Below are 15144 nucleotides of genomic sequence, written 5' to 3'. Positions count from 1 at the left end.
AGAATCCCTGCAATCATGTGATTTGGGTGCTTAGCAACCAGCCTGTATTTATGACATCTGCAGCAACCCAGGATCCCAATAATTAGGGATTGCTTTCTGACCATGGCAAAAGAAGTTGTAAAACTCAGGTGTGTCTCACTTAATGAGCATATACCTTAGTGATGGAAGTTCCAGTCTCAACTGTGGTCATAAATCGAGGATTACCAGTACTACATTCTATAACTCTCTGATAGAATTGGAACATTACAGGTTTATCATGTTACATGCCAAAATAAATCTCTACATTCTTTAAAATATGTTCTTTTTTTTTTTTAATTTGATTTATATGCCGCCCTTCTCCGGAGACTCAGGGCGGCTTACAATGCACTAAGCAAGAAGCCTTCATTCTTTTGTATATTTATACAAAGTCAGCTTATTGCCCCCACAAACTGGGTCCTCAATTTACCTACCTTAGAAAGGATGGAAGGCTGAGTCAACCTTGAGCCTTGGCGAGATTCGAAACTGCAGTAATTGCAGGCAGCTGTTCTTAATAACAGGGTGCTTTAGACCACTGTACTACCAAGGCTCTATTATTAATGTTACAAGAATTGTATTATTGTTTATTGTTGTTACTATTATTATTATATATTCATCCTGCCTTTTAATATACTGTATAACTCAAAGCAGCAAACTTTCTAATACTCCTGTCACCTATTTTCCTAACAACAACCCTGTGAGATGGATTAGTTTGAGAAAGAGTGGTCCAAAGTCCCCCCCCCCCGGTTTTCATGATGAAAGCAGGCTAGATGTCACAATCTTCTACTTTCTAGGCCAGCACCTTTACCAATACACCAAACACTGCCTATTGGATATGGGAAACAGCACGCTCACTATTTCTGTAATATGAAAACCAGCTTAATTTATTCTATTCTGTGAAAATCTGCACATTTTTATATAGAAACTACAATACATGTAAGGCAATAATTGATGTTGATTCTTACCTCTGAGTCTTTTCAGTCTCTGTTCCCTCCGTCTCCTTCTTACAACCAGCAGAAGCACAAAAAGCAGCAAGACCCCAACCAAGATACAGGAAATAGTCACCAGCATCTTTAGCCCTTCATTGGTTGCCAGACCTTCCTCACTTTGGACAACTGATTTAATGAGTGGAGGGATTGTACCTGGAAACAGTGTCATGACATTAGATGCCTATCAACGAAGAGAAAAGGTTGATTTTTAAGTGACTACGGTGCACAGAAGCTGACCGGTATGTTCCTAAGAGGTTCAATTTATTAGGAAAGCTTCATCATTTTAGCTTTGCATTATTTTGAGGCAAACTGCTACCAATTTTTTGCATTTGAAAGAAGAGACAAATCAGGCCATATTTATTGCCATGAAAAATGCTGGTTTTCTTCATAAAACCGCAAGCTTCCTTACAAAAATTGTAGGGAACAAAACACAGTATGCCTTTCAATCATAAGAATTAAATTCCAGCCAGAAAAATATTATAGGAGTTATGATATTTACCTCTTATTTGAGGCAAGCATTACTAACTCCTACTAAAAATTGCAGTTCTAGGCAAAAAAAAAAAAAAAAGAAAAAAGTGAGTTTTATTGACATTATGTCATCATGGATTTGCCAGGCTGGAGGAACTTAGTAAATAAAGGAGATAAAACTAGGAAGGTTTGCAAAACCTTAATAGTCTGATCCTCTATAATGAAAACTTATTAAGGTGTTTGAAATTTGCACAGCCAATGGAATTTTGGGACTTGTTTTAAAAAGAGTTTTTTGTATACTCAAAAGTCACAGTTACTGAGTGTACTGGAAGGTAGGCAGACAATTATGTGGAGTGTGATTTGACATTTCAGGTCCATGCCATAGGCACGTCACACGGATACTACTGAGAAGACTACTTGCTCAACAAATGGCAGGCACGGTCAATACACTAGTCACAAAACACCAATTTACCAGACGGGCAATCATTTTATTTGATCCACAACATCTATCCTACCGTCAGGATAACCTCTATCAATCCACATCTCTTCTTACCTTTTAGGGAATAACTGGATACTATTTCAGGCAAAAGAAGCCATCTACTCTTTTTATTTTCAAAGGCACTAAGTCTTATTGTCAAGAAAGATATTACTAGATTTTGATTCTTTTCTTGCAGCTTTCTATTACTGCTATTTTATTCAAAATAATCTTAACAAAGTCGAATGTAATGGAAAGTTCAGTGACTACTAAAGGAGGTTCCTCGACTTACTGATTCTGAAGGGAATCATTTAGCTGCTCTCACAGTAATGTAGTCATTTCTTTTTTCAAGCATTTCTGAGTGGTTTATCTTATTTCTCTTTTATTATTTAATAAATTTTAAGATGCATAGGCAGGAAGGGATGGGCCAGTAGTTGAAAGAGCTGACATATATACCCTGTGAGCCTAATTTGAACTTTTCTTTAACAGATCTAACAGATCTAATTTATGTAGAATGAAGTCCTTTTGTAAATGTGGCTGGCATTTGCTACTTTTCTAAAATTTAAATCACTAAGCAGTTAGCAAATCTATGCTTAGTATGGATCATCCAATAGCACTGATTGCTATACATTACTAAAAGTTAATTACATCGTATTTTGAATCTACATAAAAGTTAGTACTAGATTTAAAATCACTCATGTAACCATGGGTGTTCCAATTAGAACCTTTTATACTCATCACCTTTTATAATTTGTAGCCACAAATGAGGATGGCTCTTTTTATTTTTCGGGCCATTTTAAGGAAATGATGTACATTTTTCAACGATGTCTTAAATTCTTACATTCTTAAATTTATATGCACATATAAATGATAGTTTTCACTGGACAAGAATAGATCAGCACCAATGCAAATTCAACTACCCTGTTTCCCCCCAAATAAGACATCCCCTGATAATAAGCCCAATCGGGGTTTTGAGCGCATGGCAATAAGGCCAAGCGATTATTTCAGGTTTCAAAAAATATATATATATATAAGACAGGGTCTTATTTTTGGGGAAACACGGTAATAAACTGTCGGTAAATAGGTAAGAGAACTAAGATGAGGGTTTAGATGAGAAGCAGTTTTTTTCAGAGACTATTCTCAAGCAATGGTTCCTAAATTGTGATTGTGACCAACTACCGTATTTTTCGGAGTATAAGATGCACCTTTTTCCCCCCTAAAAGGGGGTGAAAATTTAGGTGTGTCTTATACACCAAATGTAGCTCACCCACCCACTGGCCCCCACCCTTTGGCCTCTGCCTCGCAGCAGTTACCTCCTTGCAAGCAAACAGCAAGAAAAAGCAGCTCCTTTCAGTTTCAGCACAGCCTAATTAGCACAAGCTCTCAGCTATTTTGCGCAGGGCTCTACTGCTTGCTGCAAAGAGGTAAATTGCTGGAGCAGATTTTTTTTTTCTTGTGCTAATCAAGCTATGCTGAAAACGAAAATGAAAGTATAGCAGGCTGTTTGCTGTTTGCTGCAACTAGGTAAAATTGCTGAGAGGCAGAGGGAGATTTCTTTTTCTTCTTTTCCTCACCAAAAAAGATAGGTGCATCTTATACTCTGGTGCGTCTTATACTCCGAAAAATATGGTACTTGAAAAGGATACCATAGATATTTGTTAAGTAACAAAATAAAAATAAAATTTATTTTTAAAAATGTCCAAAATCTCAAGAAATTACTAAATCTTGAAAATTTTTGGCATCCTTGCTCACAAATTGTCATATGGGACTAAACAAATCTTATGAAAAATCTGTCATTTCCATTAAGAAGAATAAAATGTTTAAATCAGACACCACAGATTATAATTAAGTGTGCTGTATGGGAGTAATAAGCCATGATATCTGTGTATTGTTAACTGTGACTTATGTGGTGATTTTAAATTTTTTTTAGTGATAATGTTATGATCTACTTGAAAGAGAAGGTTGGGAACCACTGAGGTAGATAAATGATCTGCTTCATAAAGGCTACAGCTCTTTGGACAACACGTTCTTTACACACAAAATGTTCCAGATTGATTTCTGAATTCACATCTTATTTTTTGAAGCCCTGTAGTCAGCCAGTGCAGAAAATGGAAGGGTCATGCATATCTTCAAAAAGGTTCTAAGTGAAATACCAACTATCAGTTACTTTTAAGAGCAATGAGGCCCCTTTTCCTTTAAAAGTGAAGATATGTGTCTATTAAGAATTAGCACTTTTCAAGATTTGTTCAAAATCAGACCCTGGTATCTCTTGTTCCCAAAGTCAGGGTATGGAATAACAGTGTGGAGTCAAAAGTATTTCTGATTCAGTTCAACAAGGGTATATAAATAAATCCTTCTATATAGTAAAAAGTAAAACCTGGACAAGCTAAGCCAACTTAAATGTTGCCACTACAGGGTTCATTTTCAAAGAGAGGGGAGAAGAAGGGAAATTAAGGCTGAAGCACCTGGAAAAAGTGAAGCAGAAAGTTTCAAGTACAAATCTGTAGCTACTCACTGCTACTCTCTACGTAACTGTTTATTCTTCAAATTCAAAAGCAAACCATGAAAGAAATCCTAATATTTTCTAACATTTGTGCCAGAATTAACATTTTGGGTGCTTTAAGGATGAACTGTGTGTTTAATTAGATCAAGAACATAGAAGCATTAAAAAGTTGTTGGAGATCCTAAAGGAACACAAAAGCATCCTACTTGTACCCTGAAGCATCCATCACAGGGCTGAACTGTACTGCTTAACAAGTTCCCTGAAAAACCTGATATAAATTCAGCTGCTCCATGTAAAAATGTTTCAATAAGACGAGGTATAAGGTGGAAGTTTAGCCTGCAAACATTATTACTGTTTCCTTTACTACACACAAGTGCCATATTGCAAAACAAAAAAATGAATGGCACTTAAGTTACATTATATGAAATGAAATTATTTGTGAATATTATTGATTAAACAACAGTGAAATGAATGTACTTACTCCCATCGTAGTTGAGTGTTGCAAATTTTGCCTGTTTTTCAGCACAGCCAGCACTGTTACAGACTCTCATCTGCAGCTCATACCAGGTTGCCTCCTGAAGATCATATACTATATATGATTTGGTAAGTGATGTTCGTTGTGCAGTAGTCCACACTGTTGTCCCAAATGGCCTGTATTCCAGAATAAAGGAGGTGATTGGGCAACCACCATCATTCCAGCCAATAAGGTTCAATCTTACTCGAGTGGTGTTAATACTGGCAAAGAGTTCTTGTTCTTTTGAAAACTGTGGCTCTACAAGAAAATATATATTCAAATTTAAAAAGTTATAATAGATTGATAGAAGACACAGTGACTTCAAGTCTCTCGGATGGGAATCTCTCTTTAATCTTCAAGTTGGAATGCATTTTATTTCTGTTTGTTTTACTCTTGTGTAAGATTTTTTAAAACAACCTTTTTTTTCATTTTCCCTCTTTGTCCTCTGCTTTCTATTCATAGCTATAGTTTTTGGAGTTCTTTGTGTATGATATTTTTGGAGAGAGGATATACATTGGGAAGGGGCTAATGGCAGTTTAGAATGCAATTGCAGTGACTGTAATCTGTTGAAATCTAAGAAGACTGTGTTCCCCTGGAGATCTACATTCAGTGTACAAGTCCATGTATAGACTCCAATACCTTTGTCACACTAGAGGATGAAAGAGGTATCTTTAAAAAGGAACAAAAATTCTAACAAGTTGCAATACCCAATATTAGCGGCATGGCCTAAGACTTCAGCCTATACTGCATACTACAGTAGAGATTGCTCAATGAATTTGTTTCATTCACATTGTATGGAAAATAATTCACAGATCCAACTTTTCAAACTATTTTGCAGTTGGGAACTCAAATACTTAATTTAGAATAAAGGCAGGATATAATTTCAAATACCTTTCCCAAGTGTTTTGGCCTCTATGATCTCACTGATACGGCCTGGTCCCACTCCATTCTGAGCTGTCAGAGTAAACTTGTACCACGTGCCACACTTCAGCGTTTCCAATCGATAGGAACGTTCACTAGGGCTAATAGGAAAACTACCCCACTGTTCACTGTTGTCTTCAGAGTATTGCAGTATATAACCTATCAAAGATTAAAACAAAAACAAAACATAGTCCAATACTGCAGAACACTCTGATTAATTAGATTAAAAAGTTATATAAATCAAGGAGTATTTCTACATCAGGGGAATTAATAAGAACTTTGAAATTCTTCTGCATCTTCTTGGATTTTTTTTTAAAGTTGAAGATGGGACTACATTTCTAGAATGTGGTGGGTTGCTAGTTTTAAATGGGATTACACTCTCCCTGAAGAAGAAAGTACAGTTTAAAGACCTCAATCTTGTTCTGGTTTTCCAATCAGGGACACTTTTTATTACCTTCAGATGATATGCCACTTTATGCCAATTGCATCCCTTTCTGGAAACAAGATGATAAAATGATAGATTGCATGCTGGTAACCTCCAGGTTCGAATGTAGTAATGCACTCTATGTGGAACTACAAACGGGCCTTTGGGTTTACTCCAGAAACACTTACACTGATAACGCTCTGTCTGCCAATTCAATTTGGTACAAAATACGAAGCACCAGTCATTAATTTAAAACCCTGCCTTAAGTCTAGGCTCTGTGAGAATATTTACCTTTCTGTTGTGACCTATGCTTACTGAGTCATTAAAACACAGGAGTAGTCCCAAAAACCTCTTTTATTGCAACAGCTGTGAATTACTTTCATTCACAGCTGAGTCCCAATTAGTGCAAAAAGTCCTTTGGGATAATCACCAACCTTTATCTCCTTTGACACACTGCCAAAGAGCTACTTGGTAAAGCCACACAGAGTCCAGAATCAAACAGAGATGCTGACTGGGAACAGAATTAACAATGTTGCTTTCCTGCAAAGGGCCCACATGCCTTTGCTCCTCTTTTAAGCCTTATGGGAGGGGCCAATCATCTTCAGGCATTACTCCCGAGTTGTTCCTTTTGTTTCATGCCTTCTGGCAGCTCTGAGCATGTGCACACTAGGAACAGGCTTCTCCTGTTCCTCTGCCTCTCTGCTATCTGACTCTGGAGGCTCTGGAGTCCGCACATAACTCCCAGACGGCCCTGGCCCCATCTCTGCCTCTGATGCAGAGCCCTCATCCGGGCCTTCCCCAGACTCCAGGACTGGCCCATGTTCCTCCCCAGCCTCCTCATTGTCCGACTCCGCTGCCAGCTCCGCAGGCTGCTGGCAGACCACAACACTTTCTATATGAACTTCCAGTATTTACTGACATCAATTGAGGAAGCTCATCTACAACTGTTATGAACTGATCTGATCCTGATTCAAGTTAGTTTTCTATGCTGTGGCTGTTCGAGTTATTTCAACTGCTCTTCTTAAAGAGTTGAGTATCACTTTGAAGAGGCTTGTGTTGATTACTTGTTATATTTAACTATCAAATATACTTATTTGCTTTTATTTTTATTTTAACAATTTTAATGCTTTTAATTTATTCAAACCTGTTAAGAGAATTCAGTAATTAACAATATCCCAGATGAAATATAATATTGATCAATCAAACCTAAATCAGGAATGCCAGTAATTTTTTTATAATCCATTCTAGGGCATATCATACAATATTTTGTTATCTAAATAACTGGCATCTCTGATTCATATGGGACACTATTATCCAAATCCTTACTGTCAAGCAAGCAGCATTTTTCAGATAACTGAACTTTTTGATAAGCAAAACTAACATAACCTTCTGTTGGGATGAAGTGGCAACATGTAAGGCACTACTTTTTTAAAAACCCAAAACATTCTGGCATTGAAAGGGAACTATTGAATGTTACCTCGAATAGAGCTGCCTCCATTGTCTCCAGGTATCCAGGAAAGAGTGATGGAGGAAGAGGTGGTTTTGGATACAGTAAGTCTAGGCTGGTCAGGTGGAACTAAATAAGAAATAGTTAAAAGCAGAAATGAAGAATAGTTTGATTTTGAATATATTTATCACAGAATTGAGGTGAGAAAATATGCAAATTGTATCTGTCGATGTGTCTGCTAATATGACATCTTCAATTAAAACATACCAGGAACATTCTTTTTCCTTGACTATTCAAATATTATCTAATTTTAGCTGGCATTCGTAATCATATTTTTGCCTTTGACTTTTCCATCACTGCAGTCCCTGCATAATCATCTTCCAGGAGGCAGGAAAATACTTTTCCAACTATTCTTATGCATCAGATGTATCACCCTTTTATATATGGCTGAACTTAAGTTCCCAACATCAGTCACAATTAGATGTATTGATAGGCTGGTGAAAGTCAGAACAATGCACTACTGTCTCCAATCACTTTTATGTCATTGAAGAATAACATCTGTGTCAGTAAGTCACTACTGAAAGCTAACATACTATGTTAACCTAGAAAATGGAGTTTGTTCATGATTAAATCAGACATGGAAACGTGTGTTGTGTGAACACAGCAATTTAACCAATTCTTACAATTTGAAAGTTTCCTGTAATGCTCAGAATAAATCTGCTTCCAAGTAATTTATATATACTGATTCTAGTTCTCTGAACCAAAGAACATATCCATTGTATAGCCTTTGAGATATCTGAGAGCTTTCTATTCTCCTAGTTGCTTTCCAGGGACACACAATAACTTCAATTTACATTTTGGAATGTTCTATTATCCTGATAATAATAAAAATTATTTAAACTAAGAAATAGTTGCAGTGAAAGAAACATTGTTAACTTACCTTGAACTTGCAAATTCAAAATAATTTCATCTGATCCCCAGTTATTAGTAGCCACACAACTGTAATATCCTGAATCTTCTGCTTTCACAGTATGGATAACAAAACTGCCATTGCTAAAGATGCTTCTTCGCCCATCAATCATCACTAGACTGGGTGTCCCGTTACTGCCTCACAGGAAACAAAAATCATACATTAAAGAAGTTACAACCAATATAACTTAGATCTGGGGTTAGTTTTAAAAATACAGAAGGGAAGAGGGAAATGCCTGGAAAGAAAATCGCTTATACAGTATATATAAAGAATCGAAACTGAAACCACACAGAAGCTTCTACTGGTAGAGATTAGTATGTCTGATTATTGCAGAACAATCTAAAATTCAACATTGTGATGGATTTCATTTGCATATTGAATGGTGCTACAATGGTTAATTTATTACTATTTTTGCAACAGGTTAAGAAATAAATGGATGCTTGGGACAATTCTATCTTCTCATCAGCCAGTCTCAGGAAATAACATAAGGGTATAAGAATGTCAGAAGCACAAGTAGCAATAGGGGAGAATGAACTACTCCACCCAGAGAGTTTGAAGATGTTATCAGGTTTGGAACTGGATGGGGGCAGATGTGAACTATTTCCTGAGAGTTGGAGTTAGGCTCCAGTCTCCCAGTTTTGAGTAGGTCTCTTGACTCGGGTGACAGCAAGGCAGGGAGATGGAAAGGAAGCAGACCAGATATATAGCTCAGGTGATTGTTTGATGAGTTGAGCATCTGAAGGGATCATCTGATTCTTGGTTGAGTGTGACCTGTGCTTGATGACAGGAAATTCCTTGGGCAGGGAGGGTGCTGATAATACAAGGAGGGAAAGTTATGATGGAATGGGATTTTAGTTGTGATGGGAAAAAGCCACCATTCAGAAAAGGTAGTAACTTAACTAATTACTCCCTCCCAGCTCTTAGTTCTCATTCCAGAAGGCATGGCTCTAGTTCCTTGAAATCCAGGGCCCTCAGTTGCTACAATGAAATTTTTAATGATGATAGAGCAGACCGGCATGCTTTTTTGAAACCAGAGAGAGGAGCAGGAAATTCCTCTCACAAAAAACTCCCTACACATGTTTTGGGTTTGGCATCAGCCTTGGTCTCTGTAATGGTAATGCCAAGGAGTGGTAGTTCCTGTCATCCACGAATCTTTGTTGGCATCAAGAGACATTCACCATAGAGAACCAGATGTGAGATCCTGTTAGGGCCAGTTTGGGCCCTATGTAACTCCTCCCCCCATTGCAGAGTGCAGAGTCCCTGCAAAGACTGCTTGACTTGATTCCTGTTATGACTCCGACCCCCAAGCACGTCTTATCAGAGGGAGAAGACTCCAAAAGTGAAGGAGAGGAGTTGGCAAGGCCTCCCTCTCCAGGACCCTCCTCTCTGGCAATGCCTCAGGTGTCCTCCGAAGGCCAAGAGATGGGCCAGGAGCCAGGCACTTCCGAGCAGCCGCAGTTAGACAGTGACGGAGATGAGTCTTGGCTGGATCCCCGACAGCGTTGGAAAGACAAGCGCGCGTAGCAGAGAAGGAGGCGTGCCAGAGATTAAACTGAGTCACTGGACCACACCCCACAGGGGATAAAAGGGGGTGTGGTGGCCATTCAGGCCTTGTGACGGACAAAACTGAAAAGCTAGCAAGTCATACTGCGTTTCTGGAACTTCGTTATATGCCCTCCTTGGATTATTTACGGACTGGACTTGACAATTCTTTGGCTTTGTGGACTTATTTTGGTTTATCGGACGGAGGAGAAAAACCTCCCTTTGTGAGTAAAGTTTTTGGCAGGCAGCTACTGGGTTGCTGCCAATTCTGTTATCTCAAAGGAATTCATGACTGCTGGTTTTATTAACTCCTGGCTGACTGTTTGTGTGCGTGTGTGAGACGGGGACAGAATAACTCCAGGTAAGGTGGTTAGCTAGTAGCATTAGGGGATTTCAACCTGCCTTCCCTTAGTTAGAAATCTGGAGTGATCCAGAAGTTAATGGCTGCCATGACAATAATGGACATGGCCCAACTTATTGAGGGTCCAACACACAAGAGAGCACATATTAGAGGTTTTTGTCTCAGGGGAAACATAATGTGATTTGAAAGTGGAGGGAATGATCATGGGCAGATCACTCTCTGATTGCTGTGGGGTTTTGTGGTGCAATCTCCCTCACAGTGGAAGAAGGTATTATATTGGCCCATTGAAGGCATCTGATACAGCAGTGGGTTTCAAATCCCGGGGCTACAGGTTCACTATTGGGAGTGTGCAATTGCTTTGCATAAGGTTCTGCCCATGCGCAGAGCATTTTTGATGACATCTGGGCGGGTGGGTGGTGTTCTGTCCCCATACCACGCACACACCCAACCAGCCAGCCGAGGGTTAAATAAACTCTTCAAACACTCAACGTCAGTGATAAGGAACTTGGCAGCAACTCCGTGGCTACCTGCCAAGAGCTTTTACTCCGATAACACAGACAAAAATACACACAGTTTGAATAGTCCAGTTTGTAATTAAATCCACAGCAAATAGGTGTTGTATCCGAAGGTGCAAAGTGCCTCGCCAGAGATTAGCTTTGTCCGTCACAGAGTCCGAATGGCCACCACACTCCCTTTTATAGCCTGTGGGATGTGGTCCAGTGACTCAGCTAATCTCTGGCATGCCTTCCCCTCTGCTGTGCACGCTTCTCCCTGCGCCTCTGGCAAGAGTCCAGCCAGCACTTATTTTTCTCATCACTGTCCACCTGTGGCTGCGGGGACGTGCTTGGCTCTGAGCCTATTGTTTGGCCTTCGGTGTCCTCCGGAGGCATTGCCAGAGAGGAGGGTCCTGGAGAGGGAGGCCTTGCCAACTCCTCCCCCTCACTCTCAGAGTCTGCATCTGTCGATAGCCCAGGCTCAGGCAACGGAGCCACAACGGGTGGAGCCAAACCGGGACGAACTGGTAGCAACCCACCACTGATCTGATAGATCCTACGGTTTGGAAGGGACTCTTGGGAAGTCTCTAAAGATTCTCATGGATAGTTTGGCTGAAATTGTAGTTAACCACCGAAACGAACAGTGGATGGGGAATTGGATTAGATTGCAATGAAGCACCACTCCCTAATTTTACATCTACTGCAGCTCCTTAGTTCACTGAGAAGCTCAAGAAGATGCAGAGGAGACTCCCAGGAGAGCATGTGAAAGAAAACCTGTCTTAAATCTAACGAAAAACTAACACAAAATCATATTTGAACTTATAGAGTAGCAATTCAAGTGGCAAAAAGGAGATATTATGTCACCCATTTTGGATCTGCTGAATGTCACGCAGTGGCCCTTTTTAAGACATCCTTTTTCCTTTTAGGAAAAGATGTCTGCACAGCTTTCTAAAAGGTCTCTGTGAAGAAGCATTTCCACAGCATTTGGCAGGCAAAACCATGTAATTTCGAGACCTGCTAGACTTGAGCTAGACAATGCAAATGGAAGAGTCTGCTACACTTGAGGCAGGCTCATTTGGAGACTGTGAGTCCCAAGGAAGTGAATACTTTGCAACATCAATTCTGCTACTTCCTAATCAGATTTCTGGCTGGTTAAGGCACTGTCACCACCCTGAGCCTTTTTTGGAATGCTCAACATACAAGATATTTTTTCATATAGAAAAGGGAAATAAATTAATTAAATAAAAGGGAGTACAGCCCCCCCCCCAGGAAATCAGATTAATGCAGGAAATCACTTTTATAGAAAATGTTGACGAGCTGAGGAGTTGCTGGATCTAGTTGCTGCGTGTTTGGAAGCAGACCAGCAGCTGAAGCCATTGCAGAAGACTTGCCAATAAAAGCCATGGCTGTAGACAAGGCAGCTATTAGAGAGGACAGGCAGTGAGAACATGAAGATGAGCAGGTCAGGTTTATTATTGGATATCATGAGCTGACTGTCCCACCTAGGCCTGCCAGGCTTTAGCCTCTTCCTCAGAAAAAGAATTCAACAACTAGCTAGATAGCACCCTAGCTGACTACTTGGTTGGCTAAGCCTTGTTGCAGAGGTATTATGCTGCAATTGAACGAATCACAAGTAAGCGTCCTTATGTGTCCTGGCTGAAATCACTATAGTATTGAAATTCAATAGTTTGAGAATCTGATTTTGCAGAGATCTGAGGAAATCAAAGAAACCATCTTAATGCCACCTGCTGGTTGAGGTTTACATTACAACACCTTGGATATACAATACCCCCCGCCCCCCAAAAAGTAGTACTGTATTGACTTTAGAAAAATATTTGTTACTTTGTTTACATTGGTATAGTGTTGAGTCACTATTTTTTAATCTCAGGAATTAAATACATCAGTTATCAGTACACATGGAAACAAAAGGAATCTACTTTGGAGAAAAATTTGGAGAAAACAATCTCCTTATAATTTTCCTTGCTGCAATTATATATAAAACATACTATACTCAGCATACTGTCAGTTTAAAGATGGAAGGACTTCATTTACAGAATACAGCAGGATCTGACTGAGTGATGAATTATTTAATTAAATGGGGGAAAAAAGCAAATGTGAAAAAAAATCTTAGAAACAAAACCATCCTAATACACTAATTTGTAAAAGAACTTTGTAAAATGCCTGGCAACAAAAGATTAGCTGAAACCCACTAATAGGGGATTTGTTCTTTGATATGTTTGAGGTAATTCCTAACATCTGGAAAAATACACAGACTGTAAATTAAAGATATTCTTTAATATTAAACTGTTTGACAAGAACCTGTATTGACATATGTTGAATTAAATTAAATACCCAGGTGGAAAATAGTTCAAGTAATCCCAGATTATGGATTAATCAGGTCTATGATTAAGAATGACTGGGAGTTGATAACAAGGAGTCACAAAATAACTCAGAAGATGTACAGTACTTTGGACTTTGTGCAAGCACTGGCCTATTCTGCACCTGTCTTTTCGCAGACTTTGGGGGGGGGGGCACTTGAAAAAAAGATACTGCTTCTTTTAGTAGTTCATTCATTAAAATCAATGCAACTCTTAAAGCATCCATATTTTGTTTCTCTGACACATGCAAAACTTGAAAGGAAATAGGTTGTTCTCATTAAACATAGAGAAGTGATGTACTCATATTCATCTGAGATGTATTTCTTCTGAATCACTTTCAACGCATGCATTGGCCTAATTACAATCCTTCTCTTCCTTTTTTCACACATCTAATGACATAACAACCGTCATTTGTACTGCACACATAGTTGTTGGTTACCTTTCTTTCATCCATTTAACGGTAGGTACAGGATCTCCAACAGCTTTACAAGGGAGAATAATATCCTTCATCCATGGGGTTGTTACTGTGCCACTGAATGTCAAAATTCTGGCTGGAGCTAAGAAATGAAGGAAAAATAGGGCTAAAATGCAGAATAATATGGCATTCCTTTCTTGAGAGGAGAAAAACAGGAGAAGGAAGAGGATTATGATGATTATAAAAATGTCTTACTTTGCTTATATAGACTAATTTATTTCAAACCACTTTACTAGTTGCTTAGTGGAACACAGTATAATTTAACATCTGCTGAAAAAATGGTTGCAAAACAATGATCCTAATAATAGTAATGAATAAAAATAAATATGTTATTATTGCTGGAGTAAAACACTAAACATGTTCAAACCTATTATCTGGTAAGGTATCTTTTCATATGCAGTCATCATGCCTAAAATTCCTCGAACTTTATTGTGGGGAAAACTTGAAGTGAGTTCATTCTTATCTTTCTCAGAAAAAGAAAGATATAAAGAGATAGTCTGGGGGCGCCATAGATTTTCAGATATTGCACTTTTAAAAATTATTAATTGGAGAACTGGGACAAACAAACTTATATATGTCCATTGAATTTTTATAACTTCTTTGTTTCTTTGATGGAAACCTGGAAGGATAAAATGAAGTGAACCAATAAAAAATAGCATGTACAAATGGAGGGGAAAGGGATAGGAAATGAAGAAGAGATAACTTTCAAAGAGGAGTCTGAATGACCAAATTCAAACCTGAATACTTAGAACAATTTCTAGAAACTTCTTTTTATAGAACAGTAGCTGAGAAGAGATGAATGCGATTGCCAGCACTGTAGGTATCACAGTGGCTTAGCACAGATTAAGTCCAAGCATCACTTTGAAAGGAAAGTGGGAGCTGTCTATTCTGTGAAAAAGGTGGAACAATTCCTTCAGGCTCACAAGTCTGCTTATGTGTTTTAACTGAGTAAATTAATATATTGTTGTATTCAGGTAGGCTGAAAGTTGTTTAAGAGGATACTTGAGGAAGAATTCTGAAACATATTCTGTAGCTGAAGATTTTCTTTCTTTCTTTACATTTTTTAGATAATTTAGATATTAGCATCAATAGACAGCATATGAAGCAAATAAAGCAAAGCACATCTAACTGCACAGTTAATATTTCAAAGATTTGGTTAACGTAAGTA

The 15144-nt window shown here is 38.5% G+C and overlaps 1 protein-coding gene across 2 annotated transcripts in view; it reads right to left on the bottom strand.

The window, feature by feature from the left end:
* Positions 1–15144, bottom strand: part of DSCAM (DS cell adhesion molecule) — a 320113-nt gene that overhangs the window by 51417 nt on the left and 253552 nt on the right. For both annotated transcript variants that reach the window (XM_070943500.1, XM_070943501.1), the window contains exons 20-25: positions 13941–14058; positions 8697–8860; positions 7787–7885; positions 5856–6044; positions 4932–5222; positions 981–1157 (exon numbers count right to left, since the gene is read on the bottom strand). In XM_070943500.1, the coding sequence (XP_070799601.1) occupies positions 981–1157; positions 4932–5222; positions 5856–6044; positions 7787–7885; positions 8697–8860; positions 13941–14058 (1038 nt within the window). The remainder of the gene's footprint in view (positions 1–980; positions 1158–4931; positions 5223–5855; positions 6045–7786; positions 7886–8696; positions 8861–13940; positions 14059–15144) is intronic.

Source organism: Pituophis catenifer, unplaced genomic scaffold (assembly GCF_029215685.1).
Source record: "Pituophis catenifer annectens isolate HBS135680 unplaced genomic scaffold, rPitCat1.0.hap2 SCAF_4, whole genome shotgun sequence".
Lineage (NCBI taxonomy): Eukaryota > Metazoa > Chordata > Lepidosauria > Squamata > Colubridae > Pituophis > Pituophis catenifer.
Note: the sequence above shows the minus strand (reverse complement) of the source record. Positions and strands in the feature narration are given on the sequence as shown.